This window comes from Polistes canadensis, unplaced genomic scaffold (genome assembly GCF_001313835.1).
Source record: "Polistes canadensis isolate GaletaPanama2010 unplaced genomic scaffold, ASM131383v1 scaffold_20, whole genome shotgun sequence".
In the NCBI taxonomy this organism is placed as follows: Eukaryota; Metazoa; Arthropoda; class Insecta; order Hymenoptera; family Vespidae; genus Polistes; species Polistes canadensis.
This window is the reverse complement of record NW_014569567.1, coordinates 325669-343202: the sequence shown is the minus strand read 5'-3', so window position 1 is coordinate 343202 and position 17534 is coordinate 325669. Positions and strand designations below refer to the sequence as shown.

Below are 17534 nucleotides of genomic sequence, written 5' to 3'. Positions count from 1 at the left end.
ATCGAAAGAAAACAGAAAACGATTTCAACCAGAACGATCGAACGTCGATAGAAAACAAATTTCGATTTCACACTTTTTAGGGGGAGGGAAAGAAGAAAAAAAGAGAACGTAAAAAATTGAAACGAGAATTAATTGTTGCGCGATAGAAAGATATTATAATAAACGAAAAGGAAAAAAAAACATTTAAAAATGATTGTCACGCGAAAATATGAAAAGAGAAAGAGAGAATGAGGAATGAAATCGTAATAATAATAATAATAATAATAATAATAATAATAATAATAATAATAATAATAATAATAAAAAAAGGAAAAAAAAAAAAGAATAAAGAAGAAAAAAGGACCTTTTCCCCTAATCCCTCCTACCCCTCTCCTGTCGCGTACATCCTCCCTCCATTTTTCGAATTGTCCTTCGAACTTTTAGCCGCCCTCGCGATGGTAACCTATAAAGTTCGTCGAGCTGTGTAACGGGGTGACGAGAGAAAAGCGTAAGAAAAGAAGAAAAAAAATTATTAAAAATAAAAATAATTATATAATACAAAGAAAAATAAGATGAAAAAGAAAGGGTGAAAGAGAGAGATTGATGATGCGTATTTATTATAATGTGCATCATCCGCCGCGCGTTCTATTCGACGAAATCTTTTTGTAACAGATTTAAACACGTAAGGAATTACACCGATACGATCATCCGTATTGCGTTCGATAAGTTGTGTGGAAGAGTGAAACGATAGAAATAAAATAAAATAAAATAAAATAAAATAAAATAAAGTAAAGTAAAGTAAAGTAAAATAAAATAAAATAAAGTAAAATAAAATAAAAGTGAAGAGGAAGAAGAAGAAGAAGAAGAAGAAGAAGAAGAAGGAATAGAAGAAGTTCATTGAGAAAGATTGAGAGAGAGAGAGAGAGAAAGCGAGAGAATGAGTGAGAGAAAGAAAGAGAGAGGATAGGGACGACTTTCCAAAAAAAAAAAAAAACAAAAAAAAGAAAATGAATAAATAAAAAAGAAATAAAATTTTGGAAATCGTCGAGATATAATGTTATACACTTATATTTGCGGCTAAGCTGAGAAAATGATGATGATGATGATGACATGTATAGACTTGATTTTTTCTCAATCGTTTTAAGTTTATCGTTTCAAACGAACACTTGTTATTAGGATATTTTTGTTGTACGTATATGCTGGCATGTTGAGGAAATAAAAAAAAAATAACGTGGGTGAGAGGAATGAAATAAAAAATGAAAGAAAGGAAGACAGGAAGATAGAAAAAAAAAGAAAAGAAAAAAATAATATAAAAGGATAGATCGTCGCGAAGCCGTTTTGACAAAATCTTTCTATTTTTGGAAACGTACAAGCTACTCGAATTCGCAATTCGTGTCGACGTTGATTATTTTTAAAAGTAAATCTTTAAACAACTACTTTTAATGATAAAAATATTCTTCTGTTAGTTGTTTCTCTTTCATTTTAACATTTTTAATTTGCGTGTTTGTAACGAAACACGACGATAGTTTTGTTCAATCATTCAATCGTGTTAGTTGTGACGAATAACTTGTACGTCGATTTTAATAGAAAGAGATAGAAAGAGAAAAAGAAAATGAGAAAGAGAAAGCGAGGGAAAGTAAGAATGAAAGGAAGATAGAGATAATGATAGAAGAAAGAGAACGAGAGAGAAAGGGAGAGGAGATACTGTGTATTATGGACTAGGGGAAAAAATAACATTGTGATGTTTATTGATGAAATATGTCAAAAAAAGAAGGCCCACTGGTTGAGGCCCGACATTTCTGAGTACACTATAAATAATAAACATTATGTAAAATTTACTGAAACATAGACAATACTTTTTTCATTTCCATATCCTTGACCAAAATAACATTAAATAAATTTTTTTTTATATATATCAATAAAAAAACAAAAAAATCTATTTTATATTTAGAATATATATAAAAGACAAAGAAAACTAAATAAGCGAATCGTTGATTGTAAGCCGTGAATGCATCGAAACCGCACAGTTAAATGCATTCGATTGGTTGTGTCGTTGTTGATCGGTTAAGTGTGATTCATACAACATTTGCACGCTCATGCAAATTTCTAATTTGCAATGAATGGGCGATCTCTTTCAAGATCGAACAAGTAGATCAATTTCAAAATGACCTTAAACGACGTAACTACTCGATAGAGAGGTAATTTTATAGTTTTGATTGATCATGCGCGTTAGGAGGAGTGCGTTCGTTCGGTCGCATCGAACCGCATGGAATCGCTTCGAAAAAGACCACGGACAGGTTTAATTTCATTGGTCAGTTTGCAAGTTGTGTGCACTCGTGAACTAGAAACCACGAGCCATCGACTAAGCAGCAATTTTATCTGCAGCGTCTGCGCACTTGGCATCATGTGGAAAATGCAACTCGTTTTCGCTGATATGCGTTCTCAATCATGATTGGACGACTAGAAGATTTGTTTTGTTAATGTTATTCTTTTCATTTTTATTTTATCATCATTATTATTATTATTATTGAAATTTAATGTTTAATAATTATAAAATATAATATGTTAGTATGCTTAATAAAAATGACAATAGGTATCTCAAAGTTTCATAAAAATTAAACGATCGTAAAAGATGTGTTGCATTTTTTCATCTATCGGGAAAAAAAAAGAAATAAATAAGAAAACTTGTTTATCAAGGATTTGGGGAAAATTGGATGGAAACGTGTCGCGAATATCATCATTCAGAGTACCAAACGACGCCTTAGGGTGTTTAGCATGAGCGCTGCGATCGTTTCTAACAGTGGCGTAACATGACGCATTAAGGTGAGGAAAGTGCGTTAGGTGAAACTAATGGTTGAGTGGTTTGTCGAAGGTAGGTAAGGATTGAAAAGAGACAGATAAAAACAGAAAGAGAAGGAGAGAGTGTTAAAGAAAGAAAGGAATAAATAAATACGAGAAAGAGAGAGTGAGAGTGAGAGTGTGAGTGTGAGTGAGAGAGAGAGAGAGAAAGAGAGAGTGAGAGAGGTATAGAAACGAGTAGTAAAAGGTGAAAAGCAGAGAGTTTCGTTTCGTTGCTCGAAGAAAGGGTGAAAAAGAAAAAAAAGATAAGGTAGGTGTGCGTTCGCGCTTCGAAAAATGTGGCGGTGCTGCCGGTGGAGGAGCCGCCACCTCGAAGAAGACAACGAACCGACAAAGAGGAGAGTTACGACGACAACAACGAAAACAACGAGGAGGATAAATATTGCTGGAACGACCGGGACGTGTATCGAACAGGAGGAGGAGGAGGAAGATAAAAAGAATATAGATTTGGAAGATCTAACGAACAAGATATTAACGAGGAGAACATATTACTCCTCTTTGAGAATACATAATAACAATAATAATAATAATAATAATAATAATAATAATTGGTCGCTGATTAAGTCTTCTTATCAATCGTAATAATCACCAAACCGTTTTTAACTCAACCTCGTGAACAAAATACGTTTTTACGTGAGAAAGTTTGCAATTCGACAACTGTTATTGGATATTAATTGACAACAACCCTTTTGCATGGCGAGTTATACGCGGGAACGTTCCTCCAGACAATCCGAGTGAGTTGTGATTATTTATTTTGATTGAACAAAAAAATAATGATGCTTATTTCGCATATTTATTTAATCATCAATTATATTGATCTTATTTTTTCTTATTCGATAATATACCGATCGTCATCATCATCATTACCATATTTCGTTTATTACGAGATGGGAATACAGTGCAAGTAGTTTATGCCGACCGTCAAACACACTAAAACGCTGTGTTTGACGCCGAACGTCTATATTCACTTTGTCTGTGGTCCTACTACTACCATCAACTCACTTTTCCTCGATCCGATCGAACGTGAAATCTCGAACCGCGGGATATATACATACACACCGCATTCCATCTCTCTAATGTTTTTTCTATCTTTTTTTCTTTTTTCTGTTTAATTGCCTATCTCTCGCAAAGAGAAGAGGAAACAAAATTGTTCAGATTATTATTTATACCGATATCTTGTTATATCCATTTACTATTTCATCTACTGTAATTTCATTCAGCTTGTAATATATTCTATCGATAGACGACAGTATTTTACACTTGTTTAACTATTGAACAACTAGGATCAATGCGTTAACATATGTGCTAGATTACTCGCTACTTTTTAATCAATTTATTCGCTATCGAAATATTTCATTCTTGATTAATATCAATTTTTTGTTCCCTTTTATTATTATTATTATTCAATTGATTCTCGAATTTTTTTCCAATTAAACAATTTTTTATCGATTTTTTTCTCTCTCAATCGTTTATGCATTCGTTCATTTTAATGTTAATAAATAATAAAGATTGTATTATTTACAAACGTTCGATAATGTTCAAGGATTACATTCGTATGACAATTACGTTTAGTTTATGCTCGCTTACGTTATCATAAACGTTAATATTTGTACGCAATTGATAATTTAGATCTTAACGAATAATAATAATTATTTCCATATGTTTACGTACATTCAACATTCCATAATTCGTAATTTATTTTTGTTGATTATCATAAACTGAATGATATGCACTTGAGAGATTATATTTCGTTTAATTAAACGATTTCTCTCTTTCGATTAAATATGACGTATGTCACCACGTATGATGTAATAGTACACCACACAACGATGTTGACTTTCTTGTATGTGTCGATATGCGGTTGATGACCTTCTCAATTTGTCGAAGTAAAATCAGACTTCATTTATTTTTGTTTTAAATTATATTCGAGATACATTGAATAATTACACACATAAGAAAAAAATACAATATATCTAATATCAAAAGGAAATGATTATAATTTTATATATATATAAATATATTTACGTTATTTATAGTGATACCATGGACGATGATATCGATGATAAGGATGATACAAAACGGTAAGCGGTATTTAATAATTCGCGTAAAGATCAAAGATTCAACTTTTTTTCATTCTTATTTTTAATTTAGAAAGTCACGTAATCTCAGCGAGAAAAAACGCCGAGATCAATTCAATATGTTGGTGAGCGAGCTTGGAAGTATGGTGAGCTCAAATACACGAAAAATGGATAAGTCCACGGTATTGAAATCAACTATCCTATTTTTGAAGAATCACAACGGTGCGTTTAACAAAAATGCAATCGTTTTGTATTTAAATGAGAATAATTATGAAATGAAAAAAAAAAAAGAAAAAAAGAAAAAACAAAAACAATTCTTAACGCGCGAATGAATATTATATTTAAATAAAATATTATTGTATCATTACAGAGATAGCTGTTAGGTCTAGGGTACATGAAATTCAAGAAGATTGGAAACCATCTTTTTTATCCAACGAAGAATTTACTCACCTTATTTTAGAAGTAAATAGATAGCCATTGTTATGCGTTTTATATAGATTATTATATAGACTTATCGCTTATGTAAAATAAACATAACAACAATTTTGTTGTAATTAACAGGCCTTAGATGGATTCATAATGGTATTCTCATCTAACGGACGTATTTATTACGTTTCCGAAAGTGTTACATCTCTTCTCGGCTATTTACCAAGTGAATTAGAAAGCACTACTATATACGATATTGCTTATCAAGAGGATCAATCTCATCTTTACAATGTCTTACTTAATCCCAACAGTATAAGGGATCGATGTACAGTTAAAAAGGGTACGTTTAGAGAACAATAATAAATTGAATCGACGAAGTGTTTTAATAAAAAATGTTCGATCATTTGTTATTTATAGAAGACCAAGTATCCTTTACATGTCACATCAAAAGAGGGGGATTTGATTATCAAGAAGATCCCATTTATGAACTCGTTCAATTTATTGGATACTTTCGTAAGTAAATTTTTTCTTTTTTTATTTTTATATTTCATTCATACGTATATAATTAGATATATAAAAGAATAATAATATTAATTATTTAATTATGTTCGATGAAGGTTCTGACGTGGATACCAATATGGATAATTTAGTTCCTAATTCAAGGTTTAACAACATGTCTGGATCCGATACCAAGTAATTTATAATTTAATTATTATTTTTGTTTTATATATATATATATTTTTTTTTAATTTTTTTGTATTATATATATTTATAATACAAAAAAAAAAGCAATATAATATCATTACGCGATACATATGTATATGTATATTATTTATATATATATGTATATATGAATTATATTATTTACAGAATGGTTTTTGTTGGAACAGGCCGACTTCAGACACCGCAGTTGATACGAGAAATGTCGGTCATGGACAGCACAAAATCTGAATTCACTTCTCGGCACAGTCTTGAATGGAAGTTTTTGTTTCTAGATCACAGAGCACCACCTATTATCGGATATTTACCTTTCGAGGTGCTAGGTACTTCCGGATACGATTATTATCACGTCGATGATTTGGATAAAGTCGTCACTTGTCACGAATCTTGTAAGTCATTTAATTTAAATCGTAATACATATTTCCAATTCAAGGTTTCCCTATGAAAAGACAATTTTCAGTAATGCAGAAAGGAGAGGGTACATCTTGTCACTATAGATTTTTAACGAAGGGCCAACAATGGATATGGCTACAAACTAGATTCTTCATAACTTATAATCAATGGAATTCTAAACCAGAATTTATTGTATGTACGCATCACGTTGTCAGTTACGTCGATGTCATGAAAGAAATGCGCAAAGATGCTGGTACCAATTTTAATAAAACATATGCCCAAGATGTAATTCTAATGCCAGTTAAACAACAACAACAACAGGTTATTAATAATACTTATTATTTATTTCTATATTTATTATGATATTATTCACTATTTTGTTGTTAAAGTAATTAATTATTATTATTATTATCAGGTAACTACTACTTGCCAAATACCTATGACACAGTGGCCAACAAAAGTGTCAAAAAGTTCTAAGACTATAACGAATAGTTCAATGTCTCGACGTCTTGGTGAAGGTTCGGACACATCTTCCATATCAACGTCATTAAGAAGTTCACCGCATTCGCAAATAACGAAACACGATTCGAGAACTAAAACAGCTTCGGTCAGTAGTTCGGTGGCTTCCCAACCAATGCCCATGGAAAGTTGTCAACAACAACAACAACAACAACAGCAACAACAAACGCAACAGCAACATCAATTAGGAGATGATCAATCTTGTATAAATTATATGGAACCAACCCAATATGCTATGGTCAATCTTCAACCTGTTGTAACAGCGGGCTTTGCTACACCATCGGGATCTTTAATTTCTAATTTACCAACCCACGAGGTATTAATAATATTCAAATAATAAAAATAAAATCAATTTAAGTTTTCTTCAAAACGAAAATTTTTGTTTAGATGTTACACCAACAAGGTATCGTTATGACGCCTGCGCAAAATCAAATACAGGACGAATTGCAACGTAAACACGAAGAACTGCAACAATTAATCGTTCATCAGCAGGAAGAATTGAGAAGAGTGTCGGAACAATTGTTCATAGCAAGATACGGAATTTTATCGCCTCTGCTTAACGTCAGTAAGATTTTAACATATTAAATATTAATTAATCATTTGAAATTTTCTCGTAATATATAGATATATATGTATATATATATATATATATAAAAAAATGATAATTTTAGTCGGGAATATCGTACAATACGACAAACACGTGCCAACCAACGAATCGATGCAATACTACGGCAAACGTTCAATTACCGTCATCTACTAGCGTCCAAGGTGTAAATATGTTGTCGTTACCGATCACTGTGCCAGTACCTATAGTGCCAACGGAATTATTTCCACATGCCTTACCGGTCAGTCCTGTACCACCAACGGTTTCCGGAGTGACTCATGTTAGCGTTAATACTATGATTCAAACGCAACAGTCTCAACAACAACCCTCGCAACAACCCCAGCAATCGCAACAACAACAGCAACAACAACAACAACCTCAAACCCAACCCCAACAACAACAACAACAACAACAACAGGGTCCATCTACTCAACAAGATGGAAATCCGGCAGAGTTCGTGCCTTTTCAAATATGTCCGCCACAAACCGATATACTTTACGGTAATATCGAAGTGCCAGGTGGTCAACAACCAAGACCCTCTAAAAATTGAACCCCGTTCGTTCGTACGTTTCAGTGAAAAAATGGTTGAGGAAAAAAAAATTCATTTTTGTAAATCTACATTCTGTATAAAAGAAGACTCCAATTTTCTAGGAGATAATAGAAAATGAACGTTTTTTCAAGTATTCTATAATGAAGGATCAGAATTCTCCATGTGAAAAGTACAAAAAGGTTTATTAATTATTATTATTAGAGTTTGGTGAATGGAGAGACATAATTTCTCCTTTAACGAACCGATTATTATTATAAGTATGTCAGTAATCGTAAACATTATTATATTCCTAATGAAAATGATATTGAAATTACGATCGATATGTACACAATGTACACAACGACGTGTATTATAATTAATAATGCACTGTATTCATATATATATCAAATGACCCTAATTTTTTTCTATCGGGTTTCATACAGGGTGTAAGTGTTTTCAATTGCGAATTAGAAAGTCACCAATATGATTACAGTGATAAAGATCAAAAGAAAGTAATATATTTTGTTGTACATGTATTATATATATATATATGTATACATATATACATATATATAATAATAATAATAATAATAATGATTTTCTTGTATATCTACCAACACTTAAGAATACGACCATTGTATCATAATTTATTATATATGTTACTGTTAAAGTGTCTAATTCAATTGTTTTATGAAATAACTAGATATTGTATGAATTAACGATAAGTGTCTAGTTATTGTGTCATGATTCCATTATGCATTGCCGTTTCGGCAAATGTCAGCGAAAAAAAATCACTTGTTGCAGTATGTTAGGCATCCGTGACATTTTGAATTACACGCTATTCTCTTTTTTAAATAAAGGTACCCTTTTGTCTTTTATTCATGAATACAATGACAGCGAGAAAAGCCCTATCCATTACCCATGGTTTGGTTTGACACTACAGTTCAAAATGGAAGTAAGTTTATTAAAGACGTTTTTTAGAGAAAAAAATTCATTTTTTAACTTTTTATATCATATTGATTTCTTTCGTACAGAAACATTAACACATTTTACATCTTCCACAAACTTCTTGTATTTCATTGATAAAACTTTCAATTTTTCAATTAACTTTACTCAAAAATCTTTCTTAAAAATCTATTTTTTACTAGAAACTCTCTAATGCAACATTGACGCAGCCCTGATAAGTATGTGATTCTGTCTTATTTTATACTTTATTTTTGATTGATTATAGTTATATATTAGATATAATAGCTGGTTATTTCATATAATATTAACGGATTGTACAAAATGACGGTAAAATATTTACGATCGTTCTTAATGATTGTTCGATGTCATTGCGAATGAAAGGATTGATTGTTTAACGTTACCTAATTAAAAAATATGTTAGTACGGTATGACAGGTGATCATTACAAAATACATAATTCTAATAACATTTCAATTTTTTCTTATGAACGTCTAATCTCTAACTTTCCCTGCCCCCCCCCTCCCTTCTCCTAATTAATAAAGTTTATCTTATAAAAACTAGAAAATAGTACAAAAAAATATTTGACGTTTATTCCTTTAACTTGCTCAATGCTTCCATCAAAATTTGAACCTCTTGATTGACGTTATGAATCAAATCTTCTATTTGATGTTTGCTGTCTATGATGTTGATTGTTTGCGTGTAAGGATCGTATCTGACTCCAAACTTTCTTGGTATAGTTTGTGCAAATTTACTGAAAACAAATAATACGACTCTTAATATAATTAATAAAGAATAAAATGATTACGATAATTTTTAATTATTCATTAGATATATATATATTAATTATCCCTACTCACATCATTTTTTCTTTGGCATCATCGAAACCCTCCGTAACGAAGTATACCGGTTGATATTCCGTTATCGGATATTTTTGTAATGACGTGTTGACTGGATCGAAAGGACGTAACTCTGGTTTTCCACTTAAACAATATTCTAATTCGCCAAATGACGACAACAGACCGGCACCATAAGCTTTCAATTCGCCATTTTGTCGGCATATACCATATTCTACAGTGAACCAGAAACACTGCAACATTCATCAATGCAATCAATTTATTCATATGGAATATTTTTTATTTTTTTCTTGATTCAGGTAGAATAATTTTGTGATATAATTTTGTATTTGTACATAAAGAACTTTACCGTAGCAAGTTTCTCGATATATTCGTCAGGTGCACCGAGAGATGCCAAACCAACGACTTGCGAAAATTGTGCAAAAGCGGGATCGGCAAAAAGTGGTGCATGACCCAATATTTCGTGACAAATATCTGGTTCCGGAGTGTACAAGGGTTTACTACTGTGTCTGATGTATTGCGTACTATGAAATACTCTGAAGGCCAAGCCTGCTAAAAAATCACGAGAAGAAAGTAGACCTGCTACCGGACGTAGTGTAAAGCCGGTACAATCTATTATAAAAAATATAATTAATATTTATAATATATAACAAAAATATAATTCTCGCGCCTGCGTATAAATTTTTTGATAAGAAAAAAGTTTAATAGAACCTTTCAAAAAATTAGATATATCATCGAGTTGAGGAATATTGTCTTCCCTGTATCCACAATTTTCTATGAAAAGTGGAAACACGTGATTGTGTTCTCTGCATGCATATTTTGGATAAAGTTTCGTCAAATTTCGAAAAACTATACCCCACGTAGCAATTTCTTCCGGCGTGTATTCTACTTTTGGTATTGGTTGACCACTTAAAAAGAAAAGAACAATTTCAATAATCAAATCGTTAAACAAACATGTTTGCACCGTAATAACAATTATTGAGAGATAACCATTAACGTTAGAACAACACTTTATCTTGTTTGTTATGATTTGTTAATTCATTAATCTCATCGACGAAAAAACATTGATGACGCATTGATAAGTTAAATTAAATGACTCTCACTGTTTGTAATGATATGCCAAGTCAGCAAAATATTTTCTTCTTTGTCGATAAACAGGATCAGTAAATCCAGGATGATCGCTGTCAAGTTCCGATCCATAAGAAAGAATCTGATTGGCGAATTTATCGAGATCTCTAATCCTTCTAGGAAACCATGGTACTGTGTCCATATTATCCTTATGATTCCTATAAAAAGAAATTAATATTTTTCATTGCAAATTACTCGTTTTCTTTTTTATTTTCCCATATTTATTTGTTCTTTATTTTTTTTTTACCTAGAAATAATAGAAAAGTATTTGCATTGTACTCGAAGATCTTCGATGACCGATCCAAGGTTTAAACTGGGTGCACATTCCACCATAAATTCGTAACCATTAACACGACGCGAACTTCTCGATTCGATGTGTAAAAGATTGATTTCATATTTCTAAAATTTTAATTCAAAAAAAAAGAAAAAAAAAAGAAAATATTTTGTTAAAATATAATAATAATAATTAATTAGTTTTTTTTTTATTTCACTCACGGCAAATAATTGAAGATATTTTCCTAATGCTCCAACTTTATCATCCTCTTTAGGTGAAAATATTAGACAAGTACTCTTAGCCGAATCTTTTCCTTCTTTTATGTAATTTCCACCGTGCATTAGTTTTGGCTGTTGTAATAAAAAAAAAGAAAAAAATTATATTAATTATAAAAGTGTGTGAATATTATCCTGTATTATAAAAATTACAAATATAATATAAAAAGTGTAAAGTAATTTGTTCTCACGTTTAACATCGTTATAAAATATATTTTACTGTGTCGTTCTACGTTACTAAGAGATATGACTTTAAAAGTAAGAAACTTCTAACTGTGTTTTATACGTATGTTCTCTGTTTCCCCCACTTGTAGTTTTGTAACGTAGAAAAGTTCTTATAAGTTTCGGGAAATACCGTCGTAAATATTACTTTTGGATATATTATTATCTTACACGGTAATTAAATTGACATAAAGATAAATTATGAAAATGTTAATTGCATTGATTATGAGTAAGAACATTGATAAGAAATTATTATCGCTATTATTACTAAATAAAAATATGTTTACCAATGAATATAGAATTCTGTAACTTAACTAAATTTTGCATCATGCTTATACGATTATGGGTATTCATTTAACAATGAGAACGAAGGCCGATTTCTCTGTCCTCAATATCTTTTTCTGGAATGGAATGTTAATGTAGAAACAGATCTCAAAGTTTTATTTTGCTCTTTTAGCAACTAGTTTCACAAGGAAATAAAAGATTGAAGGTCTCGATTGTAAAGCAATTATGGATATAATGTATAATGAACAACTTAATCGAGACAAACATCATTCGGAATCCTTTTACATATAATTAAATATGATAAATACTAATAAATTATGCAGAAGTAGAATGGAAAACAATCTTTTGAATATAATCAATACGTCGTATGTATTTAATATAAATTCTTGATGATTAAATGTCGCGAGACCAACCACATCACCTCATACTTTTATACTTAATTATTCTCAAGGTTTACAGTAAATTAAATTCTTGATAGAATGTAAATCAATTTTAGTAAAATCCTATGTAATTGCATTCAAATCGAACTTTGTTCCGTTCAAAAAAAATGGTGATAATAATAACTTTTTATTTACTAAACGAAACAATCAACGAAATATTTTTAAATATGTTAATTGAACACATATCTTAATTGAATTTTTGTTTATTGTCAAAAATTATTAACAATAATATATATGAGCCGTTTATTTTGAAAGTGGCATAAGTCACTTTTTTTTTTTTTTATTGAAAATGAAAAGATACCGTTCAGTTATAATTAGTGTTACCATTAACTCGGTTTATTTGAAAAAGTGACTTATATATGTATATAATATTTATATAATCTTTATATATGTATACTTATATATATATATATAATATTCTTTCGAGAAACAATAATAAATATATTTCAATTTAGTTTTGGCGATAAAACTCTTATTATTAACGCTTGAAAAAATACAAAATTTTAATATTCAATAAGTCTATACAAAAATGGTAAATATATATAATTGAGAATTCATAAATGAAAATAAATTATAAAAATGATTCTTTTACACGAACCTTGTCGAGAGGGGACGAACTTAAAATTGTGCTAGTATCATCTCCATCGTTAACATTCTTCGAATTAGAATACATTTTGCACTATAATTTAAATAATAAAATGATCAAGAAAACAATTTTGTCGTTAAGGATATATATATTATTCGATTTTAAAAAAATTATTTCAAGAGACACGTTATACGATTCGCATCGTTCGGCTGTTGAAGACTAACTAAATAAAATCTTAATAGCATAGTAGCTTTCATCTCTTTTTTACGACAGGTTAAGTTACAACGGTTATAAAAATAATATTATTCGATCAGAGAAATTTAGATAAGAAAAATATTCAATCTAAACGATTGGGAGAGAAAGTATCTCTATTTGAAATGAACGTACGAGGGTCATGGTGTTATCGTTCAAACTAACGTTCATTTATACTTTCTTATATGACAAATATAAAAATAATATCTTTTTGTTATAAAAAAAAAAAAGTAAAAAAGCACTAAAGAATATTCTTCATTTTACATTCCTTTTTACTTGCAATATTTAAAAACGTCATTTGTTAAGTTCAAATACATTATATAAATATCTTTTTACGTTCTTATGATTTTTATAAGTAAATTATATATTAAAGATATTAACAATTTTATTCAAACGATTTTAAAATCAATGTCAAAGATTAATAATGATTGAAATTGCATTTGCATTATTCGAACGATGATGAAATTTATATTTATATATAGTTTCTGCTTTTGAATTAATATTTAAAATAAAATACAATTATTTATTAATATAATATAGCATGTTTCCACACTCTTAGTAATTTTTATATAATTTCAATTATTTAAATAAGTATCTCTTAAATAATTTTTCGAAGAAGGAATCAAACTTATCGATCAAAATCCTTCGATCAATCAAATATGTACAAGTGGCGTCATCTTTTAGAAATTAATAGAACTATAAAAAAAATCATACAGAAATGTATGATCGTCAGTAAAGCAGTTCTCTGTTTATACTACTTAAAAATGTCTGACCATATAAAGATATTTTTTTGTATGCCACTTAAATAAAATAATAGAAATTATTTGTTATAACAATTTTTATCTAATATTGATATCATATTTTGTTAAACACATATCTTTGTATTATAAAAATTATATTGTAAAATAAATAATTATTTTAATGATAAAAAGTTTATATTTAAATAAAAATTAATAAGATGTTAATTAAACAAAAATATGAAATATAAATCATTGAATTATTCTAGATTCGAATTTTCTTATTATCAACGTTATCGAAGAAGATTTTTTATCAATGTGCATTTAGAAATATAGAGAATTTGCATTAACGAAGAAAATATAAATATTTTCCGTAGATATCATTCAGATAAATGATAGGTAGCCGAATGATTTCGTTCGTACCAAAGACGACCTCTTTTATCTCAAAATGATTGACCCCTCTTTTGACATCTTCATCTCCTTCAAACCCCTTCTTCTCCTTTAGTATAACCAGAGTAAAATCAAGTACAACGAGTGTTATTAAAATTTAGCTGTTGAATAACTATTGGTATTAGTACGCCAATATTTTGTAACGATAATGTGCCGATGATCTTTGCTCCAAGAGTTTGATTGAAGCTTTTAATGAGATCTCAAGCTTTTAGTAGTATCACGAATTCATACAGTGAAGACCTATTCATTCCTATAAGAATTATTTTCGAATTTTTTATTATTTTATTCCAAATAAAATTCATTAAATTTTAACGTTCGATGAGATTTATAAATATTTTAGTTTTATTTAAACGTAGCAGAACAGAAAGTGAATTAAAACGAGTCGTTGCAGTTTCTTGGAAATGTAGCTATGACATACCACCAACCGGTAAGTAAATTTATATTATTATTATTATTATTATTATTATAAATAATTATTATGTAATTGATCTCTATAAAAAGAATAAAATAATAAACTTTATATATGCATAAGAGTGCAATCGCGTTTCTATTTATTTTGTTATAAAAATCATTTTAAACGCGATCTCAACAATATTGCGATTTTAATTTCAACGTATAGTTTCTCATAAAATACAAAAATTTACGAAACGTAAAAGTCACACAATTTTTATAAAGATTATTATTAATATTTTCATGAAAATGTTCATTTCAGACTCTAGTACAAATTAGCAGTGATCGATCTTTCATGGATTCCGATTTATTGCCTGTGGAAATTAATCGATATTCAAGTAACCAAATCTTCAATGCATCATTGAAAGGAAAAAATTTGAAAGCGTTACATTTTAGAGACGGTTTATTCAAAAACGGACATTCCTTTTGGAAGTGGAAAAATCGCGGAAGAGATAACAGAGGTCGATTATTATGGCACTCGATTTCGCTGCTGGATGTTTGGGAGGTAATTTTATTTCAAAATAAAGAGTGTTATATTCATATATATATATAATAATACTATAGATAAACATTATTTTATCAGCTTAAAAAATGATCGAAAAATCGAAGTTGATTTAAATGAATGCCCCTCATTCAGTTTATTTTTTAATATTTGTATAACAAATCAATTGTTCGTTCAAAAAATTAATAATTACGTTCAATTTGAATGTGTCAACCCTTCAATATTTATATATCGTTGGATATTGCATATTTATCATATTGAAGAATAACGTATAAGAACATAAGGTCAAGATCAAAGAATTTTTCCGACATTTTTAAAGAAATGTTTCACAGTCTGAAATATTACTATATTTATTTACGACATATCGCATAATTTATCACATGACTTGTTTTATCATAGGTCAACGTTAAAAAACCGATAAGAATGTATATATATATATATATATATAATTGATTATATTTATTTCTTTTGATTACAAAAGTACCACGCGCCACGTAGTATAAATCAAATGATTAAATCGTGTTCGTATGATAAAAAAAAAAAAAAGAAGAAAAGGATGATTTATCTGGAACATTGTCTAATAATATTAATAATTTGTATTATCATATTTTTATCTCTATTATTTTGAAATATGTTTTAGGGTGCGCCGGTATTATGGTGGGATATCCTTTGGATACGGTCAAGGTCCACATGCAAACGCAAGATAATAGAAATCCAAAATACAAAGGCACGTTGCATTGCCTTCGGACTTTGATTAAAAAAGAATCGGTAAAATTCACTTCATAATTGATATGATTACAAACTTATAAAAATAAAAATCTAATCTAATTATAATATATATATATATATTTGTATTAAAAGGTGTCTGGTCTGTATCGAGGTATGACGTCACCAATGGCAGGAGTAGCCGTAGTAAATGCAATAATATTTGGTGTTTACGGACAAGCACAGAAGCACATGTCCGATAAGGATCGTCTTTCTTATCATTTTCTTGCTGGTACTATGGCCGGTATTGCACAATCACCGATCAGCAGTCTTATCGAATTAGCCAAGACTCGTATGCAATTGCAATCATCAACTAATAAGACATTCTCCGGACCAATGAAATGTCTCAAACATATTCACAAAAAGGAAGGATTTCGTGGTGTGTTTAATGGTTTTGGTATCACGTTTCTTCGAGAAGCACCCAGCTTCGGTACCTATTTCTTGACTTATGAGTTTCTTACCCAATCGAAGGAACCAATATCAACAAGTAGAATGTTACTAGCTGGGGGATTAGCTGGTACAGCATCTTGGATAGTTAGTTATCCCTTGGACGTCATCAAATCTCGTATACAAGCGGAAAGTAACAATCGTTATAACGGTGCATTAGATTGTTATAGAAAATCTGTACGTTCGGAGGGTTATTCCTGTCTTTACAGGGGTTTAAATTCAACCATAATACGTGCATTTCCTACAAACGCTATGACATTCGCAGTGGTCACTTGGACGTTTAGATTTTTTGGTGAACAACGCATCGAAACATCAAATACCGAAAAACTTTTATCGACATACGAATCATTCGTTGGTAGCTGGGTTACTTTCTTAGACAATGCTAATTGTTTAGGTCAAACTAATTATCATAATGTTACGATAATGGCTGCTGGTTCGATGCTTCGTGATGTATTCTCGAATAATAATAATAATAATCATCACGATGGGTCTACAAAATTGTGGTCCAAAATTGATATCTTTGATCAAAGGACTCGAGAGTGTTACGAAATTCAAAGAATTCATCAAATGAACGATAGAGAACATTCGGAAATGATTAAAACAGAATTAACAGATAGCAAGGATCTTGTTATCGACAATAATTGCAATATGCAATGTCCGATCAATGCATCTGGTATAATCATGAACGAATCTATATAAAGTACAAAAAGAAGTTCAAGTTGTTATTACGTGAATTTCAATAGTGTTATATCTTTACTATTATATAATATAATATAATATAATATAATATATATA

The 17534-nt window shown here is 29.8% G+C and overlaps 3 protein-coding genes across 4 annotated transcripts; 2 read left to right on the top strand and 1 right to left on the bottom strand.

Annotated features, from left to right (window-relative positions):
* Window positions 1-2701: 2701 nt before the first annotated feature.
* LOC106793908 (circadian locomoter output cycles protein kaput) lies at window positions 2702-8876 on the top strand. Its single transcript, XM_014761196.1, has 12 exons — window positions 2702-3572; window positions 4875-4919; window positions 4990-5138; window positions 5287-5378; window positions 5478-5682; window positions 5760-5855; window positions 5960-6035; window positions 6213-6451; window positions 6523-6776; window positions 6871-7290; window positions 7362-7535; window positions 7646-8876. The coding sequence occupies exons 1-12, from the start codon at window positions 3532-3534 to the stop codon at window positions 8126-8128; spliced, it is 2274 nt and encodes a 757-aa protein (XP_014616682.1). The 5' UTR covers window positions 2702-3531; the 3' UTR covers window positions 8129-8876.
* A 224-nt stretch (window positions 8877-9100) lies between these two features.
* On the bottom strand, window positions 9101-13348 carry LOC106793909 (protein henna). 2 transcript variants are annotated; one of them, XM_014761197.1, is made up of 8 exons: window positions 13149-13348; window positions 11550-11678; window positions 11302-11453; window positions 11030-11212; window positions 10638-10834; window positions 10276-10538; window positions 9930-10159; window positions 9101-9823 (listed from the first exon to the last, which is right to left on the bottom strand). In XM_014761197.1, the coding sequence occupies exons 1-8, from the start codon at window positions 13221-13223 to the stop codon at window positions 9661-9663; spliced, it is 1392 nt and encodes a 463-aa protein (XP_014616683.1). In that variant the 5' UTR covers window positions 13224-13348; the 3' UTR covers window positions 9101-9660. The 2 variants fall into 2 exon arrangements, with proteins under 2 accessions (XP_014616683.1, XP_014616684.1); XM_014761198.1 differs by lacking the exon at window positions 13149-13348 and adding an exon at window positions 11795-11854.
* Window positions 13349-14699: 1351 nt separating this feature from the next.
* LOC106793916 (mitochondrial basic amino acids transporter-like) lies at window positions 14700-17496 on the top strand. Its single transcript, XM_014761208.1, has 4 exons — window positions 14700-15002; window positions 15288-15530; window positions 16168-16295; window positions 16389-17496. The coding sequence occupies exons 2-4, from the start codon at window positions 15497-15499 to the stop codon at window positions 17436-17438; spliced, it is 1212 nt and encodes a 403-aa protein (XP_014616694.1). The 5' UTR covers window positions 14700-15002; window positions 15288-15496; the 3' UTR covers window positions 17439-17496.
* Window positions 17497-17534: the final 38 nt, after the last annotated feature.

Bases quoted from the DNA above. Each gene is read 5' to 3' on its own strand.
- LOC106793908 (XM_014761196.1), top strand. From the start codon at position 3,532: ATGGCGAGTTATACGCGGGAACGTTCCTCCAGACAATCCGA. The intron at 4,920-4,989 runs GTAAGCGGTATT...TTTTTAATTTAG, and splicing joins GATAAGGATGATACAAAACG to AAAGTCACGTAATCTCAGCG. The intron at 5,856-5,959 runs GTAAGTAAATTT...TGTTCGATGAAG, and splicing joins TCAATTTATTGGATACTTTC to GTTCTGACGTGGATACCAAT.
- LOC106793909 (XM_014761197.1), bottom strand. From the start codon at position 13,223: ATGTATTCTAATTCGAAGAATGTTAACGATGGAGATGATACTAGCACA. The intron at 11,679-13,148 runs GTTCGTGTAAAA...TTATTACAACAG, and splicing joins GTTCGTCCCCTCTCGACAAG to CCAAAACTAATGCACGGTGG. The intron at 10,835-11,029 runs GTGAGAGTCATT...TTTCTTTTTAAG, and splicing joins TTGGCATATCATTACAAACA to TGGTCAACCAATACCAAAAG.
- LOC106793916 (XM_014761208.1), top strand. From the start codon at position 15,497: ATGGCACTCGATTTCGCTGCTGGATGTTTGGGAG. The intron at 15,531-16,167 runs GTAATTTTATTT...AATATGTTTTAG, and splicing joins CGCTGCTGGATGTTTGGGAG to GGTGCGCCGGTATTATGGTG. The intron at 16,296-16,388 runs GTAAAATTCACT...TTGTATTAAAAG, and splicing joins CTTTGATTAAAAAAGAATCG to GTGTCTGGTCTGTATCGAGG.